Source organism: Oncorhynchus gorbuscha, linkage group LG16 (genome assembly GCF_021184085.1).
Source record: "Oncorhynchus gorbuscha isolate QuinsamMale2020 ecotype Even-year linkage group LG16, OgorEven_v1.0, whole genome shotgun sequence".
NCBI lineage: Eukaryota > Metazoa > Chordata > Actinopteri > Salmoniformes > Salmonidae > Oncorhynchus > Oncorhynchus gorbuscha.
The window spans coordinates 57,010,610-57,030,702 of record NC_060188.1 but is presented as its reverse complement, the minus strand read 5'-3'; the positions used below and the strand labels follow the sequence as shown (position 1 = coordinate 57,030,702).

Below are 20,093 nucleotides of genomic sequence, written 5' to 3'. Positions count from 1 at the left end.
TGTAATCGCTGCCGAATGTCCTTCAACAAAGTACTGAGTGAAGGGTCTGAAAACTTGTGTAAATGTGATAGTTTTTATTTGTAATACATCTATGAAAAATAAAAAATAAACTGTTTTTGCTTTGCCATTATGGGCTATTGTGTGTAAATTGATGAGGGAAAGAAACGATTTAACAAAATGTGGAAAAAGTCAATAGGTCTGAGGTCTACTTTCCGAATGCACTGTACAATACATACTGTAAGTTTTAAGTTGGATGCTAGATCCAATGTACAGTGTTGATTCAATTATTGACAGTGTTTTCTCTGTGTGTGGAGGGGTGACAAGGGGTGTTATAAGGGGAAAGACAGAAATATGGATTGAAAAATGGGTCAGGCACAAAAGAAGACGTGAGAGCAAATCAAGGAGAAAAGAAGAACAGAAAGTTTGAAAGTTTATTGAGCGTCAACACAGTTTTCAAGAAGTGGAAAACAGGAGTGGAAGGAAAGGCTTACATATATAAACAGGAAAATACAAAACAAGACAAAGGAAGCTGAATTTCTAAACACCTAAATCTTCAAGAGCCTGTTGTTCACTGCAATCCTAATGTATCATGGTACATGTAAAATATCTAACAAACAATAAAAAAATACTCTTATTTCTTGTGTTTTCACTTTCTTAAAACATACCTAAATAGGTTCAAAGCAATAATACCTTATTAATGTATAATAGACATTTATCTCTCTCCTCTTGATGTGTCTGCGAGTATCATATGACCATATAAACTCTGCCTCAAGTCACTCAGAATCTACTTAATGTTCTGATTTAGAAAATATGGCAAAAGCACATTAAAAAGTAATAAAAAACTACTTTGCACTACTATGCAAAAATCCAGTGTTTGTCAACTCTACATGAGGATAAAACGTTAGCGATCGTCAGCTAGCGTACCTGTCCTGACCATTAATCTCAGAAGCTGACCTCTGACCCCTTGGACTTATTTGACAGCGACCACGGAGGTGTTGGTGATAGACTCCATGATGGCGGCCAGGCGGCTGCACAAGTCGTGGGGCACTTTGGAGCGCACCGTTGGTGGATCTTTTAAGACCACCCTCTCTGTTGAGCAGTCCAGAACCCTGGGCAGAAACTCATCCAGCTTTAACTGTAGGGAGTCTGAGAATGAGAGGAAGGGGGGAGAGGAAGAGAAAAACAGAGCTTCCATAAGAGGAGTAAAATACAGTTAAGATGTGTGATAAATTAGATGAGAGGATAATGTGCTAGAGAGAATCTCTTTTAATTATAAGCCTTGTAATAACGCAATTATACCTCTCAGCTTTAAGTAAGGTGTTACTGAAATCTGCAAATGACAGCAGTGTTGATGTAGATAAACATTTAGCACAGCTTGGATAAAGCCCAGTAAGAACCTCTTCCCCTCCCTCTGTCCTCACCATCCAGGTCCACTTCCAGGTAGGAGCACCAGTGGCTGCGGACAGCCTCCATGGTGTCCAGGTCCTTCTGGCTGATCATGTCCGGCCGGCTCATCAGGTGCATGCAGGGGATAACCGCCTCGTTCATGATGATCACACCTTCCTCCACGCCGCTCACCTCGCTGCTCCTGAACAGGGTGGCCGCATTGTCATTCAATTCCTAGGAAGAGGGTAGAAGGGGGATGGGATATGCATATGCAGTGTCACTATGGAGTCTTTTTGGATAAGAGCATATGCAAAATGACCAATCTGTAGCCAAATAAAAATGTATAGAGATAATTGGTCTATATACAGACAAAGTGTTAATATACTATATAGCAGGGCTATTAACTCCAGCCCTGTGAAACTTTCACTCACACTGAAGTTTAGCCTTCATATTCTCCATTTTATTAACTATAATACATCTTGATTTTTATATTTCCAACTGACAATATCAGTCTCATGTCCCAAATCTTCACAACCAGGTCTTTCACAGTGATGCATCTGCATCATCAGTAGCACTCACTTTGAGACATCTCCTCCTGTAAAGTGCAATAAGTGACTGGTCCACCCCTCTCTTCTCCCCTCTTCTTAGTAGCATGGTGTTGTCTTTGTAGGCGTGGTTGAGGTAATTCAGCGCCTCGCTCACCCTGGTGGAAAACAATGATATCACGCCACATCAGCCAGTCAGCCCACTGATGACATCACATCAGACAGTCAGCCCACTCATTCACTCAAACCACCATACAGGCTGATCACGTAGGGGCAGAGCCCCGGTCGCCATGACAACACCTACTTTCCATGCTGGTACTGTTCCAAGCCCGTCAGCAGGTAGACAAACACTGTCCGGAACAGGCTGTAGTCGTCATGCCATTGCTGAGGAGAAGAGCACAAAGACACAATCAATGCAAGTTTGGTCTGATTTCCAATGGAGAATAAAGCCTACCTAGAGTCTTGGTATAAATCCATCCATCAAGGCCTGTGTAATGTAGGTTTATGGTCAAATTAGCATTTTATAGTGTTTAGCTCAAATTGTCCACATGTGTAATGACACAAAGGACCAGTAATCACTGATCTTAGATTATTTATGATTGTTGGAACAAACTGCTTAACAGTGGGGACAACATTTTGGAACATCACAGGTAATGATCATTCATACTCCATTCAACCATTTTTATGCCAGTAAAAATGTGTATGCTGGCGACATGATGATCGGTTGCCTGGCTGCCAATTTTCAACTAAAAATGAACTCCAATAACCAGAAAAATATTAAATCTACTTTTTGCACAGAGTGAGAGGTTCCCGCGCCATTCTAGCTGCCGGACATCTTGCATTTCCCAAAATCTTTGCTTGAAGTAGTCATTTCTAAGCTCCGCAGCCACATGTAGAAGGATGACAGCGTGTCACACAGTATGACTCAAACAACACAAACAAAGATCTATACACATGCCAGAGGCATTTCTTACTCGGAACAAAAAGTGGATTTAATATTTTTTGGTATATTCTCCCGTTACCAGAGTTTCACCTGCAACTGAAAACAGGTATTTATAAGACAAATGCCTTCAAAATCAAGAATAAAGAAAGTATCAGCAGTAAAGGTTGGTTGAAAGTTAGCTATGCCCCTGGAGGTTGGATTTAGATTGGCTAAGGGAAACCTAGCTATTGACACATACCATATATTCCTCCATATCCATATCCTCTGGCTTGATGAGGCGTAGTTTGGCGCGGGCCTCTCTCATGATACTGATCGACCTACACAGGAAGTGATGATTTGCCCCACAGAAATAAACGTATGAATAATACTGTCAACTTGATAATGATGATGAAATGCTTTTTAATTGTTCAACAAATAATTGTAAAAATAGCAGCAACAAGCTGAATTGCATGTACAATTTACAATGAAATGACAAAACATGAACACATTTAAAAGTTTTTTCATCGCATGTCAGAGAGTGGTGCTGACTGACCTGTCGTCAAAGCTGAGGTTGCGGTCGGTGAAGCCCTCCAGCAGGGTCCTCTCGATGACGCGATTGGGTGCCTTGTTCTGGAAGAAGTAGACCAGGGCGTGGTGCAGGCGTGGGTCCTGCTGGGTAGTGGTCTCCTCCTGGGACAACTCAAACAGACGGGAGTACTCCTCCTGGAACGCCTGAGGAGAGGGGTGTGAGAGATGTTAGAGCCCACTGGGCATAGACGTCATCTCAACGTATAGTTTTGATTTAAATTTGGTTGAGTTGTCAACTCACCCAGTGTTCAATAATGTATTTTTTTTCCTCCATTCAGATTACTACCTTTCACTTTTGGTTATTTGAAAATGAAATAATCTCCAAAATATCGCTATTTTTATAACAAGCAATAGAAAGTTGGTTGCATTTTCAGTTTAATCCACCAGAAAGAGACAGAACGAATATTACAACAAATATTATGGTTAAACAGAAATATATAAATTGATTAAAAAAACATTTTTGAAAAACATTTATAAAAATGGTATAATCTTCGTAAATTATATCATAAATAGGACTGGTGGAGTTGTCACACATGCAGTTAACAAACAAATGTCTGCTCTATCCAAAATTACAAACAACTAATTGCAGCATTACCGCAAAAATGGAGAAGGCAGGCAAGTGGAAAGGGGAGAAGGTAAGGAACTTGTCTGTTGGCCCCTGCATTAAAGGACAGAATTGGCTAAAGAAAATTGTGAGAAATAAAAAATGTATACCAGTTTCATTTAAGGACCAAACAATTGACAGCTGCGCCATACAGGTTGCAAAATAGTTGGGAGGAGATTTTTGATGTACCGAATCCATGGCACATGGTTTATGTAAAACTGTAAAATATACTGTCCATGGAATTATGTCTGCCAAGACTCTACCTCTCCCCTTAATGTACATACATCTGTCTCTACAAGAGGAGACTGACAGAATATTTACAAGTATATCATGGTAGAAGGACATAGACTAGTGAGATTGCACAAATGACTTTACCTTGATGAGGCCAGCCTCAGGGCCTTCATTGTCGAATGCCTGTCTGGCTTTGGCTATGGCCATAATGATTCCCTGCATAGCTGGAGTGAGCATCATCTGAAACACAGAAACACAGAGAAGTACAAAGAATGGGCATTAGAGCGAGGCCATGCACAAATAAACTACTATAGACTACTAACTACTGATGCACCTTTCAGGGAGTCATGAATGCTGTATCCATTCATTGGATTGATGCAAACAGAGGTATTATAAATTGAAGCAACAGCCAAAAGAGTGGCATTGGCCAAAATGTATCCAAATTATTTTCTAACCAATAATCAATAGAAGTCATTGAACACAGAACAGCATGCTTTCAAAGTATTGGATTTGGATTTAGATATGTGCCTTCGGAAAGTATTCAGACCCCCCTAGACTTTTTCAACGTTGTTACATTACAGCCTTGTTCTAAAATGGATTAAATAAAACATTCCTCAGCAATCTACACACAATACCCCATAATGACAAAGCGAAAACAGGTTTTTATATATTTTTTAAAACAGTCTTAAATATAAAAAACAGAAATACATTATTTACATAAGTATTCAGACCCTTTGCTACGAGACACTTAATTTAGCTCAGGTACATCCTGTTTCCATTTATCATCCTTGAGATGTTTCTACAACTTGATTAGAGTCCACCTGTGCTAAATTCAATTAATTGGACAGGATTTGGAAAGGCACACCCGTCTATATAGGGTTCCACAGTTGACAGTACATGTCAGAGCAAAAACCAAGTCATGAGGTCGAAGAAATTGTCCATAGAGCTCTGAGACAGGATTGTGTCGAGGCACAGATCTGGTGAAGGGCAACAAAACATTTCTGCAGCATTGAAGGTCCCCAAGAACAAAGTGACCTCCATCATTCTTAAATGGAAGACGTTTGGAACCACCAAGACTCTTCCGAGAGCTGGCCGCCAGGTCAAACTGAGCAGACAGGGGAGAAGGACAACCATCTCTGCAGCACTCCACCAATCAGACCGTTATGGTAGAGCGGCCAGACGGAAGCCACTCCTCAGTAAGGCACATGACAGCCCACTTGGAGTTTGCCAAAAGGCACCTAAAGACTTAGACCATGAGAAACAAGATTCTCTGGTCTGATGAAACCAAGAGTGAACTATTTGGCCTGAATTCCAAATGTCACATCTGGAGGAAACCTGGCATCATCCCTACTGTGAAGCATGGTGGTGGCAGTATCATGCTGTTGGGAGGTTTTTCAGCTGCAGGGACTGGGAGACTAGTCAGGATCAAGGCAAAGATGAACGGAGCAAAGTACAGAGAGGAATCTTGACGACAACCTGCTCCAGAGTGCTCACAACCTCAGACTGGGGAGACGGGTCACCTTCCAACGGGACAACGACCCTACAAGTGACAAGACAACGCAGGAGTAGCTTCGGGACAAGTCTCTGAATGTCCTTGAATGGCCCATCCAGAGCCTGGACTTGAACCCGATCGAACATCTATGGAGAGACCTGAAAACAGCTGTGCAGCAACGCTCCCCATCCAATCTGACAGAGCTTGAGAGGATCTGCAGAGAATGGGAGAAACTCACCAAATACAGGTTCGCCAAGATTGTAGCGTCATACATTTACATTTAAGTCATTTAGCAGACGTTCTTATCCAGAGCGAGTTACAAATTGGTGCATTCACCTCATACCCAAGAAGACTTGATGCTGTAATCATTGCCAAAGGTGTTTCAACAAAGTACTATGTAAAAGGTCTGAATACTTACGTAAATGTAATATTTAAAAAATTTTTAACTGTTTTTGCTTTTCATTATGAGTTATAGTGTGTATATTGACGAGAGGAATGTGGAAAAGTCAAGGGGTCTGAATACTATCTGAAGGCAGTGTATTTATTTAAATTATGTATGGGGCGACTCTACCTCTTCATTGTAGCCGTCATTGTCAGCCTGCACCAGGATCCTGCCCACGTTGGGGATCTCCACCTCCAACACCTCGTTCTCTGGTTGCTGCTGCCGGCGACTAGGCGCCGGCAGGGCGTCCTGACCATCCTCGCTGTCTGCCTGGGTGTCGGGCGCTGCCGCAGCTTCCGCCCCTGCCTCTCTGACTCCAGTCTCGCTGTCGGTCTCAGTGGTGAACTCTGTGGAGGGGTCTTGGGTCACAGCTGCAGTCTGGGCCTGGCCATTCATCTCTGCTGCAGGGCTGGGAGACTGTGGTGGGGGGAGCTGCTGGGCATATGAAGTTGACATTAAGTTAGATAGATCAAGTTAGCTGGTTAATGCCAAGTCTAAGGCATATAGAGACCTATAACATGCATACTTGTCTGGTACTTGTCTGATAATAAAAAAAGGTGTCACCTCTCCCAAACAAAAATTATTATTATGCTTACACAATAAAAAGCTTAATTGCAGCATATATAATTTAAATAAAATAGAATGATTTTTCTGACTGGATCCCCTTTTGATTGACAAACTGAGTCGTAAAATGTACATTTACTGTGCATTAACATAGTTGGATTATTAAAATAATGGAATGACCATAAACAAAACCAAAAGCACTTCACTACATTGGGATTCATTCAGGAGCTGTGAGGGGAACGGCACCTCAGTACCTCCAGGCTCTGATCAGGCCCTACACCCAAACAAGGGCACTGCGTTCATCCACCTCTGGCCTGCTCGCCTCCCTACCACTGAGGAAGTACAGCTCCCGCTCAGCCCAGTCAAAACTGTTCGCTGCCCTGGCCCCCCAATGGTGGAACAAACTCCCTCACGACGCCAGGACAGCGGAGTCAATCACCACCTTCCGGAGACACCTGAAACCCCACCTCTTTAAGGAATACCTAGGATAGGTTAAGTAATCCCTCTCACCCCACCCCCCCTAAGTTTTAGATGCACTATTGTTAAGTGACTGTCCCACTGGATGTCATAAGGTGAATGCACCAATTTGTAAGTCGCTCTGGATAAGAGCGTCTGCTAAATGACTTAAATGTAAATGTTAAATGTAAATTCACCACTAGAGGTCGTATGTACCCCATATATGAATACGTTTGCCGTTTGCACAGGCAGGTAGTCTGTCCGGCAAGTAATGGAATGTGACACACGCCAAGCGGATTACAGTTATATTTAACATAAGGTGGGTAAAATCTAGACATAATATTCAGATACTACTGATACTACTTGGACAACTTTCTACCAAAAATTAGACAAAGAGCAACCAGGAATACACCCATTCTGTTTCATACACAATCACAAAATTCTGCTGTTACGCAATGTTGACAACGCCGAATCAGAAGCATTCTCATAACATTTCACAGGCCTGAAAAAGAGCATCGGTCCAATCAACCAACCTACGGCTTGGCGGCAGGTAGCCTAGTGGTTATCGAATCCCAGAGCTGACAAGGTAAAAATCTGTCCTTCTGCCCCTGAGTGTTCTGGCCCACTGTTCCCCGGGCACCAAAGACGTGAATGACGATTATGGCAGCCCCCCCCCCCGCACCTCTCAGATTCAGAGGGGTTGGGTTAAATGCGGTAGACACATTTCAGTTGAATGCATTCAGATGTACAACTGACTAGGGATCCCCCTTTTAATATGCCAGAACTCTCTCCAACTAACCGACTGTAAAGTACAGGAAAAGGAATAAAAAGCTCCTGTTCTACTTAAAGACTGGCCACAGCTCATGTGTCCTCCTGACAGTGTCCGCAAGAACCCCCAGTGGTAAACCAACTGACTGTGTGGAATGCTGCTGGGATGACCGGGGGAGGGTGTGCAGTGACTGACTGCTAAGGCCGTATCGCCTCCAGGGAGGGGGTGGGATGTGGGGAAAAGGACTTGGGGTATACTAACTACAGAATCTGTTTAGTCACAACACATCTAGCATGAAAATGGCATACTAAAACAAAAATTAAGCTCACAAGTACAATCTCACAAAAGACTTGGTTAAAACTCAGAAAAGATATGTAGGTTAGCCCAGTGGTAAACACAGATGCCTTTAGCCACTGTCTAAAAGATAAACAATAACTCTGAGAATAACTTAATAATATGTTGTTTATATAAAACTGAATGACTCGCTCCCAAAACATCTAGTAGCAGAAGCTATCACTATGCAACAGTAAGAGATATAGGCCTAGGTCTATATGTGTACGTGGCCTAGATAAGACTATGTGACCGATATTCAATTGGTGCTCAGATGACAACCCCAGACCCCTCTTTTCACCCTGCCCACTTGACTGTGTTGCTGCCCCTCCTTGTCCTCGCTGGTATGTTGGCAGGGCTCTGGCATGACAGTCTGGTGGTCGCTCTCCTCTGGGCTGCTGCCAGCGTTCTCCAGGGACACAGGTATTGGGGACACAGGTACTGGGGACTGGGGCTGGCTTGTTGGGACAGGCTCTGAAACAGGACAAGGACCTGTTTCAGATTTGAAATATGTGCTAGTGCTTAATTGAACAATTAATACATTTGATACATTTTATGAAGAGGGAAATTGATTTGTCCCCATCGGTAGATAGACATGGACAATAGGGCTTGGCCAAATGTGGTGACCATATCATTCAGTATCTGACTAAAAGACAAGGACAAAAACCAACAAACACCGCCACCCTCAAAGAGCATTATCATGTAACCCTGCCATATAAATTAATGTCTAGACTGACTTTCAGATTCCACTGACGGTTTAACAGCCAACTCTGCCTTTGGTTCCTGTCCCTGCTCCCCAGTGGGTTCCTGGGCAGGTCCAGGTTGGGGGACTGGTTCTGCTGCCTCGTCTTTTTTTTTACTGGGAACACGAGTGGAGGTGGAGGCTGCTGTAGGAGCGGCCGGCTCCTGCTGTGGCGGCTGGTATAACTGCTCTTCCCACTCCCTGAGCTCTTGCTGGAACCAGTGGTTGTCCTCGTGCACGTAGCGCCCGAGGATGGGTGGCAGAGAGTCCATGCCCTGCATGACCTGGCCCGTCTCGTCATCTGTTTCTTCTGTGGACAGAAATATCATAAATATAAACATCACAATGAGCTAACTGATCACATTCAATAGTAACATAAACTAAGCAGCATACCATGAAAAGACAAGCAAAACACACTAAAAAACATTATGGAAAAAAACACCTGTTCAGGCTATGAATTGGATATTCATTCATGTATTTATGTATACATCCTGAGCAACAGTTACAGTGTGCACAGATATAGCAGGTATATAGTATAGGTGTGGCCAGATATACAGGCCATTCAGACAGTATTCAGATCCCTGCACGTTTTGCAAATTTTGTTACATTACAGCCTTATTCTAAAAATGATAATACAAAATTATAAATGTTTTAATAAATCTACACACAACAACCGATAATGACAAATAAAAAAATGTTTTGATTTTTTTGTAAATATATATTTAAAAAACATCACATAAGTATTCAGACCCTTTGCTCAGTACTTTGTTGAAACACCTTTGGCAGGTGGTTACAGCCTCGAGTCTTCTTGGGTATGACGTTTCAAGGTTGGCACACGTGTATTTGGGGAGTTACACATTCTTCTCTGCAGATCCTCTCAAGCTCTGTCGGATGGGGAGCATCGCTGCACAGCTCTTTTCAGGTCTCTCCAGAGATGTTCGATCGGGTTCAAGATCGGGCTCTGGCTGAGCCACTCAAAGACATTCAGAGACTTGTCCCGAAGCCACTCCTGCATTGTCTTGGCTGTGTGCTTAGTCGTTGTCCTGTTGGAAGGTGAACCTTCACCCCAGTCTGAGGTCCTAAACAGGTTGTCATCAAGATTTCTCTCTGTACTTTGCTATGTTCATCTTTGCCTTTTTTATACATTTGCAAACATTTCTAAACCTGTTTTCGCTTCGTCATTATAGGGTATTGTGTGTAGATTGCTGAATATCTTTTTTATTTAATCAATTTTAGAATAAGGCTGAAGCAAAATGTGGGAAAAGTCAAAGGGTCTGAATACTTTCCAAAGGCACCATATATAAACAGCACTGTGACATGTCAACTTCCACATGTCATGACACAAAAACATTTCCGACGTTGCAGTCCAAAGTGATTTAGCTGAGCATGACTAGCTTCATGTTTTTGGTCCCTGGCATACATCGCTAGTTCAGTTTGTGGTCATACACACATCCTTCAAAAATGAAGGTGCTGGCCTAAGGAAGGATACCTGAAGAGAACAGAAAGGCCTGCACACTGAATTTGCTCCCAATTACCACCTTTATTGACAACGTTTCGATCCAACACGGATCTTCTTCAGGTCAAACGGACTGAGTGCTCACTTCACCATATACTGTACATAAAAATGTTCACCTTGCAAACATAACTCGTTTCTCAGGAGAATGGGGAGGAGGGATACAGGTACCTGCAATTAGGTGAGGCAGCCTGTCGTCGATATACATGAGACAATAGGCGCTGGCGTTGGTCATGCCTCCGTACGAGTCCCTGACCAGCTCCTCCCAGGACGACTCGCTGACGATGACGTCGTTGTACTTCATCCAGCACTGGTTGCTGTGGTCGTAGATATAGGCCCAGTAGTGGCCGGCCAAGGCTTGGCCCTCGTGGACGAGGACAGCGTGAAGCCTGTACGGAACCTTCACACACATCAAAACAAGAGAAACTTTCTGTATTGGCATGTGCACACATCAAACAAGAGATTAGGACTAGAAAAGTAAAGTTTTAGCACAAACCATGAATCATTATAGTCTCTTGTGACAGAGCGGTAACATAATGCCAAATCGAGTACCTGACAAGATTTGGTTCTGGGTTCCGAGATGAATCATTATGCAATGCTTGTGACACATGTTCAATCTAACAAAGTTCTATTAGTGTATCACATTCTTTAACCTGACATGGACTGTCAGATAGATGGGATCTTACCTGACACAGACGGTTATCCGAGTACATGCCCTCCAGCGCTTGGCTGACCCTGTCGATGCTGGCCTTTAGCTCTGAGAACCGAGACACAGATACACAGATCAATGCAGTGCACCTGGGGCCGGGCCAGACACACACACACACTCTCTCTCTGGGATAACTGACTGACAGCTAGGGTAGGCTGTCTGCTCATAATATACATCCAAATGAAGAATTATCACCAGATATGTACAGTAAATGAGTATTACCACATAATGCCTCAAATCATGTTTAAACAGGTCAACATGCTCTCATGGAAGAGAATCTCGCAATCACTACAGAGCTATCACAGAAATGAAGGGCTATTTGCATGTGAAAATGTCACAGGATGTAGAAGATCCATTGTTCACACTTTGCCCGTGCTATGCATATCTTACCGAGAGTGGCTGTAATGGACAACAATACATTTAAACTTGAACCCAATTGCAGAGAGGTTATCATTAGTGAATCCAGGTGTAAGTGACCGTACCGTCCATGTTGTTCTCCATCTCTGTCCTCCAGCGCTGCAGGCAGGTCTTGACGAAGCGCAGCTCCTCCTCAGTCACACTGTGGGGGGCGGGATGAGGTGGGGCGTCCATGGGGGGTCTGCACTGGGTGAAGGGCTTGTAGATGGGCATCCTCTGGCTCGAGCAGTGCTTCTGCTGACAGGTGGAGCTGTCGGACGGGCCTGCGTCTCCTGGCTCATGACACTGACTGAGGAGACCCACAGAGAAAAGGCAAGATGTCAACAAATGGGGTTGGCATACATTGAAGACAGAGTGGGTGATGTACTATACATAGGCTAACAGGTAAAACATTACAGGGGTGATTTGGTAAATCTCTCATCTGAAATCGTTTTAATATTACCCATCGTTTTTTACTAGGATTTTCAATTATCCCCTGAATTGACTAACTTCACACTGACATTCTAGGTAGGAACACATCAAAGGGTTTACTCTGACTGCAGCCGTCACTGCTGTCACATTGACTAATAAGGAGTACCGGTAAGTCGTGACAGGACTATTTATTTATTTCACCTTTATTTAACCAGGTAGGCAAGTTGAGAACAAGTTCTCATTTACAATTGCGACTTGGCCAAGATAAAGCAAAGCAGTTCGACACATACAACAACAGAGTTAGACATGGAGTAAAACAAACATACAGTCAAATAATACAGTATAAAGAAGTCTATATACGATGTGAGCAAATGAGGTGAGATAAGGGAGGTAAAGGCACAAAAAGGCCATGGTGGCAAAGTAAATACAATATAGCAAGTAAAACACTGGAATGGTAGATTTGCAATGGAAGAATGTGCAAAGTAGAAATAAAAATAATGGGGTGCAAAGGAGCAAAATAAAACAAATAAATCAATTAAATACAGTAGGGAAAGAGGTAGTTGTTTGGGCTAAATTATAGGTGGGCTATGTACAGGTGTAGTAATCTGTGAGCTGCTCTGACAGTTGGTGCTTAAAGCTAGTGAGGGAGATATGCGTTTCCAGTTTCAGAGATTTGTGTAGTTCGTTCCAGTCATTGGCAGCAGAGAACTGGAAGGAGAGGCGGCCAAAGAAAGAATTGGTTTTAGGGGTGACTAGAGAGATATACCTGCTGGAGCGTGTGCTACAGGTGGGAGATGCTATGGTGACCAGCGAGCTGAGATAAGGGGGGACTTTGCCTAGCAGGGTCTTGTAGATGACATGGAGCCAGTGGGTTTGGCGACGAGTATGAAGCGAGGGCCAGCCAAAGGCCTAGATATCGTGTAAGCACTAGAAACTTCTACATGGACACATAGTCTTGACAATTGAGACAGTTGTCCCAGAGGTCCTTGCCTGGTATCGTCAGGGTTGGCGTCTGCGTGCTGGGGGTTGCTGCTGGGGGGAGAGGGGGAAGAGGCAGCCAGCCTCGGGTCTTCAGCAGGGGACACACTGGTGGGCTTAGTGCAGGCGAACTCCAACATGTACTGTAACATGTCTGCCAGGGGATAATTTGTCGGCCCGGAGCCATAGCTTCTGTAGCTGGAAAAAGAAGGAGACAAAAGGTTGAACTCATGGTCAATTGGTGACAAACAGATTTCATTTAAAAAAATGTCAGTCATGATTCACGAGCAGGACATTTCCTATGTGAATCAAAATACTCATATTAGAGAAACACTGTGTGTACGTCAGTTTTTCATGGTTTATTCACTCTCAGTGGACACATTTGGTCCATCCTGGTGCAGTCATCAGTGAATTCTTCAATAAAAAAATGATTAGCTAAAAGAGCACAGTTGTCCTCCAAAATGTGTATTGGCGTGTACCTGATGTGCCACACTGCTTTACAAACAGTAAACTCAATAGTAAACTCGCCATTCCAGTTTCTGCTGCAGGACCGTAAGATGCTCCTTCAGTCGCTTCACCTCTCCTCTCCTGTTGTGAGTCTGCTCATTGTTCTTGTGAAGGTATCTGTTTGCAAACAGTAAACTTAGTTTACCACAATAAGAGTTTGACTCTGATTCCCCAATTACAGTATCATCATTACAATGCAATACAATGCTCAGTCTACTGTAAATGCATGCTGGTACTCAATATCTTTGAAGAGTTTCTATCCAAAAATCTATATTTCCATTTTCAGAAACGATGGTAAATTTGAAGGATTCATGAAAGAGATTGGTGTGTTTTTTCTAATCTAATCAAGGCATGAGGTTGTTCAATGACAGTTGAAAAAAATAATAATAATCACTTGAGAAAAAATAAAGTAGTAATGCTAGGTTTTACACAGTCAAATGTAACAAATAACTACTTATATATTATATTAAATATATAAAGAACGGTATAAATGACACATTTGTGACATCAATAATTAAACAAATAAAATAATAATCAATATAGTAATATGAGATCTGTTTGTGAAACACTGACATTTTAGTCATTTAGCAGATGCTCTTATTCAGAGTGACTTACAGTTAGTGCATTCATCTTCAGATAGCTAAGTGAAACAACCTCATACAGTATATCACATACCGTAGCGTTTGGGAATAAACTCTTCATATGAATATACACTGCTCAAAAAAATAAAGGGAACACTTAAACAACACAATGTAACTCCAAGTCAATCACACTTCTGTGAAATCAAACTGTCCACTTAGGAAGCAACACTGATTGACAATAAATTTCACATGCTGTTGTGCAAATGGAATAGACAACAGGTGTAAATTATAGGCAATTAGCAAGACACCCCCAATAAAGGAGTGGTTCTGCAAGGTGGTGACCACAGACCACTTCTCAGTTCCTATGCTTCCTGGCTGATGTTTTGGTCACTTTTGAATGCTGGCGGTGCTTTCACTCCAGTGGTAGCATGAGACGGAGTCTACAACCCACACAAGTGGCTCAGGTAGTGCAGCTCATCCAGGATGGGACATCAATGCGAGTTGTGGCAAGAAGGTTTGCTGTGTCTGTCAGTATAGTGTCCAGAGCATGGAGGCGCTACCAGGAGACAGGCCAGTACATCAAGAGACGTGGAGGAGGCCGTAGGAGGGCAACAACCCAGCAGCAGGACCACTACCTCCGCCTTTGTGCAAGGAGGAGCAGGAGGAGCACTGCCAGAGCCCTGCAAAATGACCTCCAGCAGGCCACAAATGTGCATGTGTCTGCTCAAACGGTCAGAAACAGACTCCATGAGGGTGGTATGAGGGCCCGACGTCCACAGGTGGGGGTTTTCTTACAGCCCAACACCGTGCAGGATGTTTGGCATTTGCCAGAGAACACCAAGACTGGCAAATTCGCCACTGGCACCCTGTGCTCTTCACAGATGAAAGCAGGTTCACATTGAGCACATGTGACAGACGTGACAGTCTGGAGACGCCATGGATAACGTTCTGCTGCCTGCAACATCCTCCAGCATGACCGGTTTGGCGGTGGGTCAGTCGTGGTGTGGGGTGGCATTTCTATGGGGGGCCGCACAGCCCTCCATGTGCTCGCCAGAGGTAGCCTGACTGCCATTAGGTACCGGGATGAGATCCTCAGACCCCTTGTGAGACCATATGTTGGTGCAGTTGGCCCTGGGGTCCTCCTAATGCAAGACAATACTAGACCTCATGTGGCTGGAGTGTGTCAGCAGTTCCTGCAAGAGGAAGGCATTGATGCTATGGACTGGCCCGCCCATTCCCCAGACCTTAATCCAATTGAACACATCTGGGACATCATGTCTCGCTCCATCCACCAACACCACGTTGCACCACAGACTGTCCAGGAGTTGGCGGATGCTTTAGTCCAGGTCTGGGAGGAGATCCCTCAGGAGACCGTCCGCCACCTCATCAGGAGCATGCCCAGGCGTTGTAGGGAGGTCATACAGGCCCGTGGAGGCCACACACACTATTGAGCCTAATTTTGACTTGTTTTAAGGACATTAAATCAAAGTTGGATCAGCCTGTAGTGTGGTTTTCCACTTTAATTTTGAATGTGACTCCAAATCCAGACCTCCATGGGTTGATAAATTTGATTTCCATAGATAATTTTTGTGTGATTTTGTTGTCAGCACATTCAACTATGTAAAGAAAAAAAGTATTTAATAAGAATATTTCATTCATTCAGATCTAGAATGTGTTATTTTAGTGTTCCCTTTATTTTTTTGAGCAGTGTATATGTTTAGATACATATTATAACACATGCACTACTGGTCAAAAGTTTTAGAACACCTACTCATTCAAGGGTTTTTCTTTATATTTACTATTTTCTACATTGTAGAAAAATAGTGAATACATTAAAAATTAAATATATGGAATAATGTAGTAACCCAAAGAAAATTAAAAAATAAAAGTTTCAATATATATCCATCCTTTGTCCTTGATGACGGCTTTGCACACTCTTGGCAAACTCTCAACCAGCTTCATGAGGTAGTCACCTGGAATGCATTTCAATTAACACTGCCTTGTTTAAAGCTAATTTGTGTAATTTCTTTCCTTCTTAATGCGTTTGAGCCAATCTACAATAGTTTGAGCCTGTCTGGTGACAAGGTAGGGGTGATATACAGAAAATAGCCCTATTTGGAAAAAGACCAAGTCCATATTATGGCAAGAACACCTCAAATAAGCAAAAAGAAATGACAGTCTATCATTACTTTAAGACATGAAGGTCAGTCAATACGGAACATTTCAGGAACTTTGTAAGTTTCTTCAAGTGTAGTCACAAAAAACATCAAGCGCTATGATGAAACTGTCTCATGAGGACCACCACAGGAATGGAAGACCCAGAGTTACCTCTGCTGCAGAGGATAAGTTCATTAGAGTTACCAGCCTCAGAAATTGCAGCCCAAATAAATGCTTCACAGAGTTCAAGTAACAGACACATCTCAACATCAACTGTTCAGAGGACACTGCGTGAATCAGGCTTCCATGGTCGAATTGCTGCAAAGAAACCACTACTAAAGTAAACCGATATTTAAAAGAGACTTGCTTGGGCCAAGAAAGACGAGCAATGGACAGTAGACCGGTGGGAATCTGTTGTTTGGTCTGATGAGTCCAATTTGAGATTTTTGGTTCAAATCGCAAACTCTTTGTGAGATGTTCTAATACTTGTGACTGGTCGTGTACACAGTTTTAGCTTTTCCACAAATTAATATCAAGCAGCTCACCTGTCCATATAAATGATTTCTTGGAACTCCAGTTTCTTGTGAATCTTCTCTGGGCGTCCTAACGACTGGTTGAACTCAAACCTGGACAGTTCAAAGGTCAACACTGGTGGTAACTTTGAGAACCATCTCTGAAACAGAATTCCCACCCACATGAATATTCCTATATACTGTACATTTCTATGTATATCTACACTACCGTTGAAAAGTTTGGGGTCACTTAGAAATGTCTTTGTTTTTGAAATATATATATTTTTTTTGTCCATTAAAATCACATCGATTTGATCAGAAATACAGTGTAGACATTGTTAACGTTGTAAATGACTATTGTAGCTGGAAACGGCAGATTTGTTATGGAATATCAACATAGGCGTACAGAGGCCATTATCAGCAACCACCACTCCTGTGTTCCAATGGCACGTTGTGTTAGCTAATCCAAGTTTATCATTTTAAAAGGCTAATTGATCATTAGAAAACCCTTTTGCAATTATGTTAGCAGAGCTGAAAATTGTTGTGCTGAAGCAAGTTGGCCTTCTTTAGACAAGTTAAGTATCTTGAGCATCAGCATTTGTGGGTTTGATTACAGGCTCAAAAAGGCCAGAAACAAATAACTTTCTTCTGAAACTCAGTCTATTCTTGTTCTGAGAAATGAAAGCTATTCCATGCGACTCTGGGATGCTGGCCTTCTAGGCAAAGTTCCTCTGTCCAGTGTCTGTGTCCTTTTGCCCATTTTAATATTTTCTTTTCCTTTTATTGGCCAGTCTGAGATATGACTTTTTCTTTGCAACTCTACCTAGAAGGCCAGCATCCCGGAGTCGCTTCTTCATTGTTGATGTTGAGACTGGTGTTTTGCGGGTACTATTTAATGAAGCTGCCAGTTGAGGACAGGTGAGGTTTCTGTTTTTCAAACTAGACACTAATATATTTGTCCTCATTCTAATTTGTGCACTGGGGCCACCCACTCCTCTTTCTATTCTGTTAGAGCCAGTTTGTGCTGTTCTGTGAAGGAAGTTGTACACAGCGTTGTAAGAGATCTTTCGTGTTTTGGCAATTTCTCGCATGGAATAGCCTTCATTTCTCAGAACAAGAATGGACTGACGAGTTTCAGAAGAAAGTTATTTGTTTCTGGCCATTTTGAGCCTGTAATCGAACCCACAAATGCTGATGCTCCAGATACTCAACTGGTGTAAAGAAGGCCAGTTTTATTGCTTCTTTAATCAGGACAAGCGTTTTCAGCTGTGCTAACATGATTGCAAAATGGTTTTCTAATGATCAATTAGCCTTTTAAAATTATAAACTTGGATTAGCTAACACAACGTGCCATTGGAACACAGGAGTGACGGTTGCTGATAATGGGCCTCTGCAAGCCTATGTAGATATTCCATTTAAAAAAATAATCTGCCATTTCCAGAAACAATAGTCATTTACAACATTAACAATGTCTACACTGTATTTATGATACATTTGATGTTATTTTAAATGGGCAAAAAATTGCTTTTCTTTCAAAAACAAGGACATTTCTAGGTGACCCCAAATTTTTGAACGGTAGTGTATATTACATTAACATTTATATTTGGCTTAACATTCACAACAACATACAAAGTAAACATAAAGCTAGGAATTTGGTATGCTCACCTTGCTGCCAGATGAAATGGTTTGATCCGGATGGAGGGCTTCAATCTCCCCCTCTACCATGGCACCTTCCAGACATTCCTCCAAGTTGTTGAAACCGTTCACTTGTAAGGGGTACTGGCCAAACTGCTCGATGTTGGATAAGGTCTTGCCTAAACATGGTCAAACATCAATATGAATTGATAGAAAAAATACTGATGGAATAAGAAGCGTCAGGAGTTTTTCTTCACGATGGGACCTCTGCAGGAAAATCTCTGGGGCCTAGTTAAAGGCTATATCAGGTTATGACAAAAGTCATAGCCCTTAATAGTGAAAAGAGTCATAGCCTAATAACTTGAGTTTTTCCAGATCAGCTCATGTGATCAGGAAACACTCGAGGCCCCATAGTATGTATAACCAAAATGTTCATTCTATACTTACCCTCATGTGTTCTCTCTGCCACAAACGTCCCATAGAAAAGCTGAACCATTGGATTTTCTTTTTTATCTTCCAGGCTGCTGAAGAGAAGATGTCACGTTCATACGTCAAGCAACTCAATATCTGACTTCAATAAAGAGATCATACTGGTACAGGATTTTATGGAAAGTCAATGTCACATACACTAGTTGAACCAACTACAACAACAACAAAAACACTGTAGCTATCTTAGTTAGCTATGACAATGTGTACTTTAAGTGCTCTCATACAGCGCTGCCTGTTAGTGATCAAATCCTTGACTTACTTTCCATTGGCAGCCAGCTGAAAGGCATCTTCAAGCCAGTCAAGGAGTTTGTGGGTGAACTCACTCACATCCTAGAATGAACACGTATACACAGTAGTTGTAGTAAAGTCGTGGCAATGACCCAAGTGTGTGTACGCATTGACACGAGTTTGTGTGTGCGTCTACCGGTTGGGCCTCAGTGTGTACCTGTTGGGCCTCAGTGTGTACCTGTTGGGCCTCAGTGTGTACCTGTTCAGTGTGTACCTGTTGGGCCTCAGTGTGTACCTGTTGGGCCTCACCTGTTGGGTGTGTACCTGTTGGGCCTCAGTGTGTACCTGTTGGGCCTCAGTGTGTACCTGTTGGGCCTCACCTGTGTGTACCTGTTGGGCCTCAGTGTGTACCTGTTGGGCCTCACCTGTTGGGTGTGTACCTGTTGGGCCTCAGTGTGTACCTGTTGGGCCTCAGTGTGTACCGGTTGGGCCTCAGTGTGTACCTGTTGGGCCTCAGTGTGTACCTGTTGGGCCTCAGTGTGTACCTGTTGGGCCTCAGTGTGTACCTGTTGGGCCTCAGTGTGTACCTGTTGGGCCTCAGTGTGTACCTGTTGGGCCTCACTGGATCTGAAAGCCTCTCTCAAAAGCTCGTACCTGTTGGGCCTCACCTGTTGGGCAGACGGGTCCACAAACCTGCGAGTGGAGCCCACCATGAGAGCAAAGAGACAGCGCAGCTCCTGCATGAAGGCCATGTTCCTCTTGTCCTGAGAACACAGGCATATGTTAGGCTTCTCTCACTTCACAGAGCTGCAATGGAAAACCTGCATAACCCGTAAACAGTTTTCAACAATATCTCTATATGCAAAGGAGTTGTTCAGCCCAACT

General features: G+C 42.9%; 1 protein-coding gene across 6 annotated transcripts; it reads right to left on the bottom strand.

The window, feature by feature from the left end:
• Nucleotides 1-417: 417 nt before the first annotated feature.
• On the bottom strand, nt 418-19,870 carry LOC123999561 (ubiquitin carboxyl-terminal hydrolase 28-like). Of its 6 annotated transcripts, none has more exons than XM_046305454.1 (20): nt 19,863-19,870; nt 19,240-19,310; nt 18,939-19,015; nt 18,522-18,670; nt 16,890-17,017; nt 13,628-13,723; nt 13,112-13,297; nt 11,776-11,999; nt 11,271-11,341; nt 10,756-10,984; nt 9,067-9,381; nt 8,631-8,803; nt 6,340-6,642; nt 4,421-4,516; nt 3,407-3,585; nt 3,113-3,191; nt 2,236-2,315; nt 1,966-2,089; nt 1,422-1,620; nt 418-1,146 (listed from the first exon to the last, which is right to left on the bottom strand). In XM_046305454.1, exons 3-20 carry the CDS (start codon nt 18,985-18,987, stop codon nt 971-973), a joined length of 2,856 nt encoding a protein of 951 aa, XP_046161410.1. In that variant the 5' UTR covers nt 18,988-19,015; nt 19,240-19,310; nt 19,863-19,870; the 3' UTR covers nt 418-970. The 6 variants fall into 6 exon arrangements, with proteins under 6 accessions (XP_046161410.1, XP_046161409.1, XP_046161411.1 ...); XM_046305453.1 differs by lacking the exon at nt 19,863-19,870 and adding an exon at nt 19,817-19,856; XM_046305455.1 differs by lacking the exon at nt 19,863-19,870 and adding an exon at nt 19,817-19,853 and having other exon boundaries at nt 18,939-19,012.
• Between the last annotated feature and the right edge of the window lie 223 nt (nt 19,871-20,093).

What these genes read in the sequence shown, in the direction of transcription:
- LOC123999561 (XM_046305454.1), bottom strand. Translation starts at nt 18,987, where the DNA reads ATGGTTCAGCTTTTCTATGGGACGTTTGTGGCAGAGAGAACACATGAG. An exon ending in CTGAGGCTGGCCTCATCAAG is followed by an intron (nt 3,586 to 4,420) that starts GTAAAGTCATTT and finishes CCCTCTCCTCAG; the next exon opens with GCGTTCCAGGAGGAGTACTC. An exon ending in CCTGGAAGTGGACCTGGATG is followed by an intron (nt 1,147 to 1,421) that starts GTGAGGACAGAG and finishes TCTCATTCTCAG; the next exon opens with ACTCCCTACAGTTAAAGCTG.